General features: G+C 49.1%; 2 protein-coding genes and 6 non-coding genes across 22 annotated transcripts in view; 7 read left to right on the forward strand and 1 right to left on the reverse strand.

Annotated features, from left to right (window-relative positions):
• Positions 1 to 8675, reverse strand: part of ZBTB37 (zinc finger and BTB domain containing 37) — a 27341-nt gene extending 18666 nt beyond the window's left edge. For 3 of the 6 annotated variants that reach the window (XR_008824632.1, XR_008824631.1, XR_008824630.1), the window contains exons 1-2: positions 3261 to 4213; positions 1760 to 1859 (exon numbers count right to left, since the gene is read on the reverse strand). Coding sequence is in view for 3 of the 6 variants with exons in the window: in XM_056355834.1 (XP_056211809.1) it covers positions 1760 to 1859; positions 3261 to 4183 (1023 nt within the window). In the remaining 3 variants the exon portion in view is untranslated. Of the gene's footprint in view, positions 1 to 1759; positions 1860 to 3260; positions 4214 to 5589; positions 5730 to 6416; positions 6529 to 8542 lie in introns of those variants that run through there. The other 3 variants (XM_056355834.1, XM_056355833.1, XM_056355836.1) reach the window with 3 other exon arrangements.
• A 92-nt stretch (positions 8676 to 8767) lies between these two features.
• Positions 8768 to 13619, forward strand: part of NPL (N-acetylneuraminate pyruvate lyase) — a 35426-nt gene continuing 30574 nt past the window's right edge. For 4 of the 10 annotated variants that reach the window (XR_008824634.1, XR_008824635.1, XR_008824637.1 and 1 more), the window contains exons 1-8: positions 8768 to 8862; positions 10022 to 10068; positions 10539 to 10578; positions 10820 to 10865; positions 11276 to 11307; positions 11593 to 11672; positions 12243 to 12267; positions 12680 to 12732. The gene's annotated coding sequence lies outside the window, so the exon portion shown is untranslated. Of the gene's footprint in view, positions 8863 to 10021; positions 10069 to 10538; positions 10579 to 10795; positions 10866 to 11275; positions 11308 to 11592; positions 11673 to 12242; positions 12268 to 12679; positions 12733 to 13059; positions 13110 to 13619 lie in introns of all 10 variants that reach the window. The other 6 variants (XM_056355840.1, XM_056355841.1, XM_056355839.1 and 3 more) reach the window with 6 other exon arrangements.
• LOC130157303 (small nucleolar RNA SNORD74) lies at positions 9634 to 9711 on the forward strand. The gene has a single exon (XR_008824784.1). It is a non-coding gene; the product is annotated as a small nucleolar RNA SNORD74 (small nucleolar RNA).
• Positions 10396 to 10462, forward strand: LOC130157308 (small nucleolar RNA SNORD75). Its single transcript, XR_008824790.1, has one exon. It is a non-coding gene; the product is annotated as a small nucleolar RNA SNORD75 (small nucleolar RNA).
• LOC130157291 (small nucleolar RNA SNORD24) lies at positions 10671 to 10752 on the forward strand. Its single transcript, XR_008824772.1, has one exon. It is a non-coding gene; the product is annotated as a small nucleolar RNA SNORD24 (small nucleolar RNA).
• On the forward strand, positions 11116 to 11198 carry LOC130157304 (small nucleolar RNA snR60/Z15/Z230/Z193/J17). The gene has a single exon (XR_008824785.1). It is a non-coding gene; the product is annotated as a small nucleolar RNA snR60/Z15/Z230/Z193/J17 (small nucleolar RNA).
• LOC130157305 (small nucleolar RNA snR60/Z15/Z230/Z193/J17) lies at positions 11365 to 11450 on the forward strand. Its single transcript, XR_008824787.1, has one exon. It is a non-coding gene; the product is annotated as a small nucleolar RNA snR60/Z15/Z230/Z193/J17 (small nucleolar RNA).
• Positions 13510 to 13588, forward strand: LOC130157292 (small nucleolar RNA SNORD79). Its single transcript, XR_008824773.1, has one exon. It is a non-coding gene; the product is annotated as a small nucleolar RNA SNORD79 (small nucleolar RNA).

The following is a 13619-nucleotide window of genomic DNA, read 5'->3' on the forward strand; positions in this document are numbered from 1 at the left end:
GTAAGGATTCATTTTACAACGAATCATGTTTGCCTAAACGGCTGTGTAACCCATCCCAGCCCCACGGCACTGCAGGTGAGGATCTGCAGCGCAGAGAACTAGCCTGCCTGGCCCGAGTCACACAGCAAGGACCAGCTGGCTCCTTGTTATTTTCTGAAGCCAGAAAGACAAACAGCCAAGGGTAACTCTGAACCGCAAGCTCCGGTTCTTGGACTGACGCTTCTGGCTATCGTGTTCAGAGTGAGCACAAACAGACAGTCTCCTGAATGCCTCCACGCTGGAGGATGCAGTATTTGCACTCCCACCCCTTATGCTTCTTTCCAACAATGCCAAACGCGGACAACCAACCAGTGCAACAACAGGAGGGCCTCTCCTCTGGCAACCAGGGCTGTGCACGTGTCAGCAGCAGCATAACTCTGCCAGGTGCTGTTGAATTTGGCTGTACAAGCACTGGTAAGCTGCTCAGGACTAAAGGAGATGCACAAAGCTGTGGTATTTCTTTCCGCTCTACCACTGAGCAGGGACCACAGGCAGACTACTTATAGCATCAATATGGCAATACCAGAAGAGTGGAAGGTGATGGTACTTCCCCATGTATATGGAAGCCTCTGGTTTTACATTTGAGGCCATCTCACAATGGAGAAATAATAGCAGCTTTTCTGTATGTGGAGCTAAAACTGCTTTGTATGTCGCATTTGCCCTGGAGGGTTAGTTTGACCTGAAATTTTCTAGGTGTAATCTAAGGACACAAAACAAAGCTTCGGCAGAACAAGATCAAAAAGGTATCTTATGTTTTACGGAAGTGTATTACAAAGTTAGCAGGCAGCAATCGTGATTTTTTTTCCCCCTTGCTTCATTCGGTCTTACTCAAGGGCAAAGCAGCCTGGTGACTCCTCACCTGCCTCCAGAAAAGTCATTTGATTACGAACTTACACATTACTTATCTGCCGGGCACACAAGAGTCGTTCTACACAGTGCTGGGTGATACACTTGCACTACAGTGGCACTGCCATGCTGACTGTATGTAACAAAAAAGTCAGACCAAAATGATTAGGCACAGATAATACCACCGTGTCCCACTTCGCTGCACTCTATAGCCCACTGCCCTCCCGTGTTTCTGCATATCTCTCCCTCCTACCCCAAAACTGTGCCCATACCCGAAGAAAGCAGAGAATTCAGAGCTACTTTACATTGCAGATTCTGCTACTCAACACAGTCCCTTGGGGATGAGACAGAGACCTCTGTACAAATTCACAGCCCTTTGACACTCCACCCTCAAGATTTACAGGTGTAGTGTCTGAAGGGCTTTTTGGAATGGTTTTGGTGCTAGCATGGACAGGTTCAGCTGTTGTCACCCCTCAGTCTTCCACAGAAGCCAACTAACACCTCCCTCAGCTCTGGCATTTGCTGCCAGTGTTTTAGGGCAGATCCAACCCCGCAGGCAAACGGGGTTTCTCCTCGGGAGTTGGTGGCCTGCCCAGAATGAGGGTTGATATTTATGCCCTCAGACAACAAGAGAAACTCCCTGTGTTTGCCAGGTATCTGGCCAAAATCCCAAACGACAGCCAAAATCAGTTTTAAATCATATACGGACGGCATATGTTCTCAGTGTGGGCAACTAAACCCTTTGCAACAGTAAAAGGTCCTTGTTTCACACACAGCATTGGTTGCAAATATAAAATATTATACACTTCATCACAACACAGTCCCCTTCACCTTCAATGCCAACATTTACTTGCAAACTTCTTGATCTGCCTACCTGGGAACTGGGCTGCTTGGGCTCATCCATCCGCCCGGGAGACTCGCTTTTTGATCTGTACCGCTCAGTCACAGCGACCATGCTGCCAGAAGGGCTAAATCTGTGGGGTGGGGGAAGAGTGTAAACGGAGTTTTTAGGGCATCAGGTCACTACGGTGTTTAGATCAACGGGTGAGCAATAGAGGCACCTGTATAGCATCTCTTCATCCTCACCAGCTAACACACAGGAGGCGGAACAGCGCAAGTATAAAGGAAAAACCAAGTCATACTGGTCTGTGGTTTCAGTCTTAACATCTGAAAAATAAAACTGAGTCATTTGGCTTCCAGTTCAGTAACAGTGCTTTTTGGTTGCTATCGCAAGTACAGCAGTATGGGCCCGGTGACTCAGGAACTGCACAACAGGAGGAGAAACCATTTCTCTAAGGGCACCTTGCATTCACCTCCCACGCCCTCCTCCCCCTGTCCAAGTGTGAAAAAAAAGTGACGCGATAGACTCCAGGTGAGAAACAGTGGATACTGAGTGCACTGCAAAAAACTATGCTTGAGGCTAGCTGATCCATGGAAAAGAGTTAAGGAACTAGGAAAGGATTGCTTTCCCAAGGGCCAGAGCTCAAGATCACTCCTAATGACTGATTTATTAAGTGACAAGTGACAGAATATCCACTGCTTCCAGGTAGCTGCTCCCCCATGGGACCAGAGGGATTGAGTTAGAAGAGAAGAGAGGCAGATGTGAGGGGAAACCCCAGAAATACAAACACCCCCCCACCAAACACAACAGACCTGCCCTTTACCAGATCCGTTCTTTGGTCTGAGCTAAGGACAAGAAAACAAATGCTGGAGTAGAGGGGAAGCAGATGGATGGAGAATCAAAACGCAACGGATTTCACCACCTATTTTCAACAAAGGCTTTCTGCTCTCTCATATAAATCAAAACAACGGCAGAGGCTGATGGGTTCCCCACTTCAACCGCTTCAGAAGAAGTAAACCCATGACCCACTGCTGTCCTGAAGCATTGGGAAGAATATTTCCTTTTGACCTACAGCTGATGACCGTCTTGTTTCTCAGACAGAACCACCCTCACATCTTCAGGCCAGAAGGCATCGTTGCAATGACACTTTGCATAACACATAGTGACCTCGTTAACTCTCATGCTGAGCCCGGTACCTGCTGAGGCTGAACACCTTTAAACAAAAATCCCACCTCAGCTGAAACACCGAGCGGTAGAGATTCCAACCTATGCACCTCTAAGTGCTAATAATTAATTTTCCAAGCTAGCCTGTACCTAGAGATCTGGTCTGATCACTACCCAGCCAAAACACTGTAACCCAAACCAGACACGCTTCCTAACACCAGGGAAAAAACATTCCTTCAGTTCTTACGCTTAAGATGGCCACAGGAAAAAGAAGGGGGAAACATTCCAAAGCGACTAGCCCAGCCAAGTGAAAATCTTGCACAATCTCCTCTTAGGGTCAAGGTCAGTAATTAAATTAAAGAAAACTCACCTGTCAATCTCACTGCTGGTTGGCCTAACCACTTTGGCCCCGGAGGACCCTAACGCATAAGCCTCTTGGCCCATAGATCCGTGGCCTGTGGTGTCAATCACCATAGCAGTGACCTCCTCAGCGCTGCTCCCATCTTCTCCTGATGGCTGATGCTCTGCCCCGAGCCACTCCTCCAGGTTCTCTGTTTTAATTCGTACTCCTCCCAACACCCGGACGTCGTCATCGTTCCGTCCCCCATGGTCTCCCATTCCCGTCTCAACGTACCACTGTCCCGCTCTGTTAATCCGTAGTATGGGCTCCCTGCCTTCCACATCCGAACTCTGCTCAATTATCTGGGGGCTGGTGGACTCCTCAGGTGGGCTGAGTTCCCGAATGTCCAGCACTGTGCTAACCTGGCCCAGGCGACTCCCCTTTGGGGTGTTGTGACGTGGGCTCAGGGAACGGTTCAGGTTTGGCGTCACCCGGTGAGACTCCGGTGGTCTCTCCTGATGCTTTGTCCTGGTCTGGCTCAGTTCCGCTTCCACCTCTGCCACGTTGATTTTGAAATGAATTCCCTCAAGAATCTGCGTGCATTTGTCTATGATGTGCTGCATCTGCAAGAAACTGGCGGCCGTTAGGTAACTGATGATGTCAGCCAGCTGCAGACATATCCTACCGGTATAACAAAAGGAAAGGAGCTGCTCGAAAACAGAAGGGTTCTTGATGACAGAAATGGAAACGGTGCTCATTTCGTTCAAGGACATGTGGTCACGGAAGTAGGGAGAGCTGGCAGCCAGCACCACCTTGTGAGCACGAAAAGCTTGCCCCTGCACGTTGACCACGATGTCACACAGGCGACCCTGCATGCGTAACTGGTTCAGGTGGCTCAGGACAGAGTTACTAAAGTCGGGAATCTCTAGCTGAATGTTCCCACTCTTCTCCATGGCTGTCCCAGTTCCAAGCGCACGACCTTACTGGAAAGGGGGGAAAAATACCATTGTTAACAGAGTTAGTCTATCATTTGCATTTAAAACATTTTTCACCTACTTTGATGCAGTTTGAGACACTGGGATTTTGAGACAACTCTCTCAACATTTAATTTACAAGGCCTTGCAGCAGTTCTCTGATCTTTATGCGCTGTACACCACCTTTCACAACCACTATGTTAAACCAGTCCCCGATAGATCCCCATTCCCCATGCCTTAAGTGCTCAAAACAGTTTGTTCTGTCAGCCTCAATAAAAGCACATTTGCATTGTAAAAAGAACATTAAAAATGGTTCAGGTACTAAAAATAGACTGCTGATTGCATAATGGATTAAAATGCTTAGCACTTGTACCTTCTAAGCACTTTGAAAAAAAAGCAATATTGTTATCCCTCCTTTTAGAACAGGAATCAGGAAGGAGACACCAGGACCTACGTTCTCCTGAGAGACTTTTCAAAAGCTGACCAGCACATATTTGACCTCAGGGCATCTCAGGTACACAGTTAAAACCAAGATACTCATCATATGTGGCGTTTCTGACACATGGCAGAAAAGATATAACAGGATGGCGAAAGAAAAAGAACAGAATCCCGTTCTAAACACCAACTTATCAGAGCATCCACTGGGTACAAGTAAATCCCTAGCAAAAAGCTGGCGTTTGTGTTGTTTGGGATACTGCACACAGCAAAAGAAAACTTAGGAGCAATGGGGATTAACAACCTAGCTCTCCTAGCTTCCCTTCCATAATTCATTTTCCTATAATCATCGCATTTCATTTTGGCAAAGTTTGAAAAGGAGCCCTGACCATATATGGTAAAAATTCAGAATGATCCAAAATTAGACGTAAACTCGCCCAAAAAGAAAAAAAAAAAAAAAAGAAAGGAGAGTAAATAAGCTTGTTAAAGACCACTCACGGCATGAACAGCTTCCAAGCTGGATGGCATCTGAAGTGTCAATTAAGCAGTGTGCTGCAGATATCAAAACAATTTCAGGCAGGCTGGGAATACTGAGGCTCATAGTGCCCACTCTGAGAAATCTCAGAACTGAAGGGACTAGCACACAGGAACGCATGTGTGCCTTTGAAGACATTTTTTTAAAATTTATGAATGCTGCAGGATAGTGCATGTTCATATGCCCAAGCAGACTTTGTGCAAACTTGGCAAAATAGGTGTCACACGCCGATCAAAGACGGGAGCGAGGTTCTGCTTGTGATCTCGGGAACAGAATTAAGACTCAAAACGGAGTCAAGTGCCAAGGAATTTTATTTGCCCGACAACAGGTTTGCAAATGCAAAGGAGAGAGTGAGGGATAAAGAGAGAAAAGAAGGAAAGAAAGAAGGAAGGAAAGAGTTCACAGCAATAGCTACCACCCTGGAGCTGCGGTGTCCCAACACTCCGATTCGTTTCCAAGTCCGGTGGGGAAACGCTCTGTCCGATGTTGGTTGGTTCCGTTCTTTCATAAGGTTGTCATGAGCAGTCCTGCTTAATCACACCTTCCACCCGGCGGTGGTGCATGTGCCCAATACCATCAGGTGGTCCTCAGGGGTCTCCAGGCCCCTCAATCTCCACAACAACCCTGGGTCTGGGCGCATGCACAGGGGTTTGGTTAAGTTTCTCAGAATTAGCTCCCCTCATTGCTCTGCGGTGTCAGTCGGTGGTTTTCCTGCCATAGCAATGTTGGGACAAACATCTGCCGTGGCAGTGGTGTTGGTTTCCTGCCATAGCAGTGTTGAGATAAACATCTGCCCTGGCGGTGGTGTCGGTTTCCTGCCATAGCAGTTTGAGATAAACATCTGCCGTGGTGGTGGTGTCAGTTTCCTGCCATAGCAGTGTCGAGATAAACATCTGCTGTGGCCGTGGTTTTTAACTGACGCAGTCTCTTACAATATGTTACTAAACCTGAAGCTGCAGGACAGCCTGTCAATCTTGTGAAGTCATGCAAAGAGATTACTAAATGGCTGGATGGCTGCGTGTCTCTGGGGTAGGTGAGATCAGGGGTGCACAGAACTTCACAAGGTACAGCTTAACAGCATCACGTCTTAAGGCTTCTTCTCCCCTTCCCCTATCTTGAGAAGAAAGCAGCAAAACCCACAAAAATCAAGGAACTATAGCACACAGGTCTGCATCAGCGCAACATTAAGAGCAGAACTTCAAATGCACAAAACAAGGTAAAATAGAAAATCCGACACCTTACCTGTAACGTTACAAGTAACATGCAAAGGGGAGGAAACGGGGCTGTTAACTTGTTGTTTTCCTTTTTTCTTCTGATGTAGTAAGAAGGTCTGAAAGCTTTTTGCCCCCTTCCCCTTTAGGAGGAAAAAAGAAAAGAAAGAAAAAATGTAGCACAGAAGAACTGGATTCTCCTAAGCACAATCAAGAATGTCAAGCTTCATCATTCTTTGTTTTGCTGGAGGATACAGCAGCAGGATTAGCTAACCATTACATGATGTCCCACCCCAAACCACAGAGAAACACTGAATCTTATCAAACTGATCTTTCCCCACTCTCTGCTCAGTGTTTGTGTTGTACTGATTGCTGTTAAAATAAAAAAAATGGAGGTGCAAACATCGTCAGTCATTTCCTCTCTTAAGAAGCTGGTGTCTCTGGCACTAACCCTGCAGCATTTAAACACATGCAGGGTTTTCCTCAAATGAGCCGTCTCACTTACAGGAACACTCACACAGCCAAAATCACATTGAGCATGTGCAAATGTTTACAGGACTGGGGAGCCTGTAATCTCATAATCTTCCCAAACCACCAGTTCCTAAAGCAATAAACCCCAAAGCATTCTCTTAAGGAAGGCAAGCGAAGGCAAGGGGCGCAGGCAGCCCTTGCTAGGTGAAACACCCCTGCCGAGGCAGCAAGCGCCCAGGTAGGCTCACGCAGGGAGGCGAGGATGGAGAGAGAGGCTGACTTCTCCTTTCTCAGGGGGTCAGCTCAGGACACACAGAGAAGGGGAAAAAACTTAACTGCTGAGCGTGGCTGTACAGCCCTGGTCAGAAGTCAGCTGCTCCCAGGGGAGCCCGAAAAACTATTTGCGAGCTTCTGCTCTGAAGGCAGGGAAAAGTCCACTGCTGCTGATGGCAGGAGAAAAGGACCCACCTAGCTTCGTTCGGCTTAGTATCAAGGAGCAGCATTTTAGGATATGCTTTGGGGACAACCTCAGTCGGAGGCTGGCAAAGGGGAATCTATCTTTTTGGTTCAAACTGCCCTTGTCAGAGGATGATTTCTGTCCTCCCAGGTAAGTGGTCTATCATAAGCTCAGGCACCTCAGCTGGCAGCACGATGACATCCCAATTTTTGTCTTTCTTGGCACTGGACTGCAAGTTCATCATCTCAGCCTTTCCCTGCAGGATGAGCAGGATCTCCTGCTGAGCAGTGCTCTTCACAGAGAACAAACTGAGACACTTATCTGTTTCTAATACAATTTAAAGTGGCACCAGCTGAGATTTAGACTTGCTTATCTCAGAAAATGCCTTTCACCCTTCGAGGCAATTGCCAAGTACCGAGACCAGGAGAAATTCTCCACACATCAGACCCTTGTGAAACGCCGGGACAGGACGCCCGCAGCAGCTGATGTTCGCTCCAATCTGTCCTTTGTCAGACAGCTGTCAAGCCGGGGAGCTACAGAGGAGGTGGAGCTGAAAACTCTGCTTTTAGGGCTAAGATTTACCACGACTGGTCAACTCGACTACTTTCAAATTACGGTGGGACCTTAATAAAGATTAAAACAATAGCAATTCTAAATTGAGAGGAGGGATGGTGCCTTCCTCATCCCTCCCTGCCTCAGCTGAAAAAGCGGATTTAACCGGGCTGGGCTCTTCCCGCTCAGTCGCTCCCAAGCGGGGATCCAGGCCTGCGCTCCCGAGGCGATCCCGGGGAATTTTTAGCGCTGACAGCTGCGAGAGGCGCCTGCGGACCCGGACCCGCCGGGGAAGGGCCGGAGCCCGCCCGCCCGAGCCCCCAGGGCGACCGCGAGCCCCGCCGTCCCGCCCGCGGGGCGCACAACGCGCCGCCCTCCTCCCGCGGGGTACAGCGCCGGCGGGGCCGAGCCCGGGGGGCGCCGCGGGGCCTCCGCCGACGGACGGGCCCGGCCGGCGGGGGCAGGGGGCAGCGGGCCCGGCGGCCCCCGCCCCGCGGTCCTGAGGGAAGGAGGGGCGGCGGCGGGGCGCGGCCGCACTCCCCGGCCCCCTGCGCCGGCCCCCGCGGGCGTGACGGCGCCTCACGGGCGGGGCGAGGCGGGCCCGGGCCTCCCCCCGCCCCACCCCGCCCCGCCCTGCCCTGCCCGGCCCGCCGGGCCCGCGCCGCGCCGGTACCTACCTGGCGGGGGTGGGAAGGGCCCGCAGCACCGTCCCGGAAGCGAAACCCCCCGAGCGGGCCGCACCCCGGAAGAAATTTCCCGCCCGTGAGGCCGCGGCGCGCATCGCTCCCCCGCCCGCTGCCGCGCCGCGCCCCCTCGCCCCGCCTCGCCGTGCCCCGCCCCGCCGTGCCCCGCCCCCGCCGCGCGAGGGGGCCGCGCCCCGCCCCCGCGTCGCGCTCACGTGACCGCCGCCAGCGGTATATAAGGGGCGCGCAGGCCCACCGCCGGCCTTTTAGTTCCGTGGAGGCGTGGGGTGTGGTGGTTCCTTGCCGCCCGGCCGGTGAGTGGGGGGGTAGCAGGATTCGTGCCTGCTGTGGGCCCGCGCTCCTCCGGGGGTTGATGCGCGGGCGCTGCCGATGGGGCTTGATCCGCGATGGGCGCTGGCGGGGAAGGATGGGGGCGGATTGAGTCGCCGGGGCCCGACCTGCGGCCTAGGCCGCTGGGGCAATGTGAGGGGACTGGCCTCGTGGCGGCTCGGACGGGGCTGGGCTGGCAGCGGCGGGCGCTTGTGCGGGAGAGGGGAGCCCCCCCGAGCTGCGGACGGAGGCCGCCGGTGCAGGCCCGGCGGGGAGGGCAGGGCAGCGCCCCGCGTGTGAGCGCTGCGGCCTGGGCTCCGGGCTGGCGGCCCGGGGTGCCTGCTGAGGCGGGGTTTCCCTTACCGAGACTCGCCTGGGAGCCCTTTTCCCGTGGGAAATACTCCTGAAAGGTGGCGAGCTGGCATGTGCCTGCCGCAGAGATTAGCGCTAGGGCTTCCCCCCCCCGCCCACAGCTTCTGCACTAGACTTAAAGAAGTGTTGTGCCAAATGTATTGTTGTAGGATTAAGGGCTACCCGCTCCTCTGTTAAGCTAATGCTTGGAAGCAGCTGCCAGGCCGGGGAGGGCCATTTCATTATGGGGGAGGTGGAGGTTGTCCCCTGCAGAACATCTTATTAGTAGATGAGGAGACGGCCTTCCCTGTCTCGTGATCTCTGGGCAATAGTTAACTTTCTAAGTGTTACAGCTAAAGGCCTCGTGTTAACAAAGTAGTGTGTTAGCTCACTTGGAGTTCCACGTGCCTGCACATGATGAAAACTATGTTGGTAGGGACATCTGAGAGGGTGATGAATACCAACATATCTGAGCTGGGCATGGAGTAGTGTGTGGTGATGTACCTGGGATGGCTGAAACGCTGCACAGTCCTTCCTGAGCAGCCAGAGGAAGTTTGGGACTGGTTGACTCTGTGGTTATGTGCTGGAATTGAAACTAGAAAATTAGCAAGTCGGGTGGTTCTGTCCTGCTTAAAAATAGGAGCTAGCGGTTATTTTTGTGGCCTTGTCTCTTCAAAGGCCTGATGTGTAGATGGCATCAGGTGAGAGCTATAAGGTTGAATTTTACGTAGTTTTCAAAGAGTATGTGAACATCTTCATTCTTAAAACTTACAGATGCTTTCTTGTTTACAGTTTAAGATGCATCAGCTACACTTTTCGCATTTACAGCTGCAAAACAGGTAGGTGTTGCTTCTGAAATAGAGTTTAAATGAAGAAATAATGTGTGGTGCACTTAACAGTAACTGGCCTGGAGTAGTGTGGTGTCTCTTCAGGCACCTCACTCTTCTACTGGGAAGTCACCTGTTTCTCTGTATTGGAAAGTAGATGTGGGGCTCCTGTTTCTGAACCACCCTGTATTCAGACTACAATAGTACCTACCCTAGGTGCCTTTTTTCCTTCACTACTGCTGTTTCATCATCCACAGCAATAGTTTGTTTGGAGAAAAGTGCCTGATGCATGCTTGAAAAAACATGTAGCTGTCAGGATTGATGTTGACTAAATCAGAGAGCCTATGATGGTTTCAGTACAAGAGTAGTGGACAGAAGTGATTTCTGAAAACCCTGTGCTGAGGCTTTTTTTCTGTGCTTAGTGTTGCTGCCAGGGTACTACCTAGTTCTACAAGCATCTGAAACTGTTGCCTCTCTTCCAGATCTGCCACAGAGTATGGGGACCTGATGCTACTTCACAAGGTAAAAAGTACTTATTGAAAATTCAACATAGTGTCTTCTAATACCATCATCAGCAGGCAGACTTTATTCTTGGAGCCAAGTTCTCCCTGTGGTGCCACAATGATGACATTTATTTGCTACTCTTGACCTAGAGGATGACGAGCACTTTTACCACCATAACTTTCCGCTGAGGCACGACAACTGAGAACTCCCCCGATGTTTTGACTTCTGAATATAGTGTTCATAAGCTTCTTTCTTACAGGATCTGAATCATGCACTTGGAAGACTTGCAGAAGAAACATCACCTGGTGAGAAATGTGTAGTCTGTATATGGGATTTCTTCCATGGAGCTGCTGAAACACTGCAGTGGAAAGGATGGGCTGTGTAAAGTGGGAGGGCAGTACTTTGGGATTAATTTTCTCTTTTGGAATTAATTTGCAGAAAGAATTGATAACTTGCTAGTATTCAAAAGCTTAAATATTTCTTTGTTTTATTTGGAGAACTTCAATTTTTCAAAGCTGTCACAAGAGGTGATTGCTTGGTACCGTTGTTCCAAAGCAGATACAGTGATGATGGCATAGTTCAGCAGAATATCCTGTGACGAGTAGAGTTTTGTCTTTCGCTCCTGTCTGATGTATCTAGCTTTTGTGATCTCTTGGTAGGAGTTGTAGGCTCGGCCACAAAAGCTGAGGCAATCTGTTTTTCCGCTTTGTTGCAGGTGTTGGGAGATGAAGTGATAAGCTGTGCAAGGTAACTATTGTATTGCCTGTATCTGTAAAAACTAATTTGTATCTCTGATGTGTGAAAAGGCTGTGTGTGATGACTGCATAGTTCAGCAGATGACCCGTGGTGATCATACTGCAACTGTCTTTCGCTCCTATCTGATGCAGCCTCCTGTACCTTTAGGCAGTTAGACAACTTATGTGGAAAACTGAGAGTGAAACTACTTTTGCTTCATAAATGTGTTTTGAAAATATCTTTGTTGATCTGGTGTTAGTGCTTCAAGTTGTATAGAAGTGTTTTGTTTCTTTGCAGGCTGCTCTGGACAGAGGATGCCTGTGCCTCTAGTTTGAGAAGCTGTTTAACCTGTTACTGATCTTGGTGCCTAATTGAAGGTAATTGAAAAACACTTTTAAGATTTATGCTATGTTTGAGCTTCAGAGTTTGCTTTTGGAGATAAGAGGGTCTGAAAATCTATTTTGTTTCTGGAAAATCTGAAGCCAAGATACTAGTATTTGTAAGCTGCCTTCAGATCCCTTGTGTTTAACAATAAATGTGTTTTGTAGTCTTAAAGATGTGTAGAATCGGCCTGTTGAGACAAAAATGGTGAATGTGGCAGTACAATGAACTTGATACCTGAAATGTTCTTCCTGTTTTAGTCCAATTTAGATGTTTATGCCTAGTGCATGTTGCTGAACTTTGCAACTGAGAGGCTTGCTCCTTTCTGTATCAGCAGTCTTTGGAGTGAAGGAATTTGTCTCAAGGATGTTGAATGCTGGGGGATGGCTTTACACCCTCCTTGTGGAGGGGATGGGAGTGTTGCAGTATACTGTAGATGATGTTGAATCAGGTCTCTGATCCTGATGAGGACACTTAACTAAGTGCTGATACAGTATTTCAGTGGAATTGTTCTTAAATGAAAACTTTCTGCTGGACCCTGTCTAACAGCAAATTTTCCTTTGCAGGCTTCCAGTGTGTTTCTCATTGGGTGTAAGTACTTTTAACTTTGCAAGTATTGGCATAAAAAAAATGCCTAGAAGTGAAGTATTTAACTGCATGTGAGCTGTGGGGGTGGTGGTGCAAGGGGCCACTGTTGGCTGCTGCGTGCATCTTGTCCAAAATGGGAGGATGTTTAAGGGGAGAACTGCTAGGCAAGGCCCGGCAGTGTGAGCTGCAGTTGCTCTGGTGGCACTATTTGTGTATTTGCCCCCTTCCCCGTAGCAGTCTTAGCCTAAAGCAGATAGCTGTCCAGTGCCTGTGAGCTGCCTGTGTGATGAGATTTGACTACCTTGACTTCAATCATGGAGGTCTCCTATTAGCTCTATCTGACTTCAGGCACCTGACTAGATTTCATCCTTGCGTGCTTGTTTGTGCGCTGTCCTGATGCCTTGCTTTGTTCCAGGGCTGGCATGCTGGAGCTGGGAAGTGGTGCAGTTACTAGTGCTACCAGTGAAAGTAAGTTGCTGGCAAATGTGTGTGACTGGTTGGAACTGTGTGATAGGGGATGGGGAGGTTGCTAGATGCTGGCTTCTAATCGCAGTGCAGGTGCAGTGTTAAGCAGAAGGTTCCTGCAGGATTCTTGCCTCTCCCAATAGATCACAGGTTACCAGCAGCCTGCAGGGCTCGCTCACCCAAGGTGCCAGGGACTGAATCTCATACTTCATGACCAAGATAGTGATGATCGTAACAGTAACGGACAGAGGAGTTTCTGGAAGCCTTAATGAGGCTTTAGAAGCAACATCAGTATCAGACTGATGTTTCATTTTCTTACATGTATCCTAGGTTTGAGAATGGAAGAACTGCTGAGTACTTAGACAAATGAAACTTACCAAGTAAGAAGCTTGCTTCTCAGTTGCCATAATTTTTTTACTATTTGAAAATGTTAACTCCTTTCTGTAACTGAAAAGAAAGTGTGGGCCAGTTGGAATACGTAACTGCTATGGACTACCTGACTTTCTAGTTAAGTGTGGTAGCCTGACAGTGCAGAGCTTGTGCTAACCAAAGACCATACAGTTACTTGCTGTTTTAACTTTTTGCTGGTTAAGTAGTGGGGGTTTTGCAGGGAGTAGCACTGATCTTCAGCAGTTGGAAGTAATGTGGTAAATTACCTCAACAGCTAGGTTAGAGATTTGATGTTAATGAACATGTGGGTGGGGGTAAGGTCTGAAATACTGAGGCTGAGTCCTCTTAAGAAACAAAAGTAACAAAACATTAACCTTCTCTAAGCGTGTGTACTGTTCATGATGAATAATTCTAAGCAATGGGAATCTCTCTGAGAGAGGCTGAGGAGGACTTCTATGCTGAAACAGTACCCATGTGCAAACTGACTCTTGAAGCTCTGC

This window comes from Falco biarmicus, chromosome 11 (assembly GCF_023638135.1).
Source record: "Falco biarmicus isolate bFalBia1 chromosome 11, bFalBia1.pri, whole genome shotgun sequence".
Lineage (NCBI taxonomy): Eukaryota > Metazoa > Chordata > Aves > Falconiformes > Falconidae > Falco > Falco biarmicus.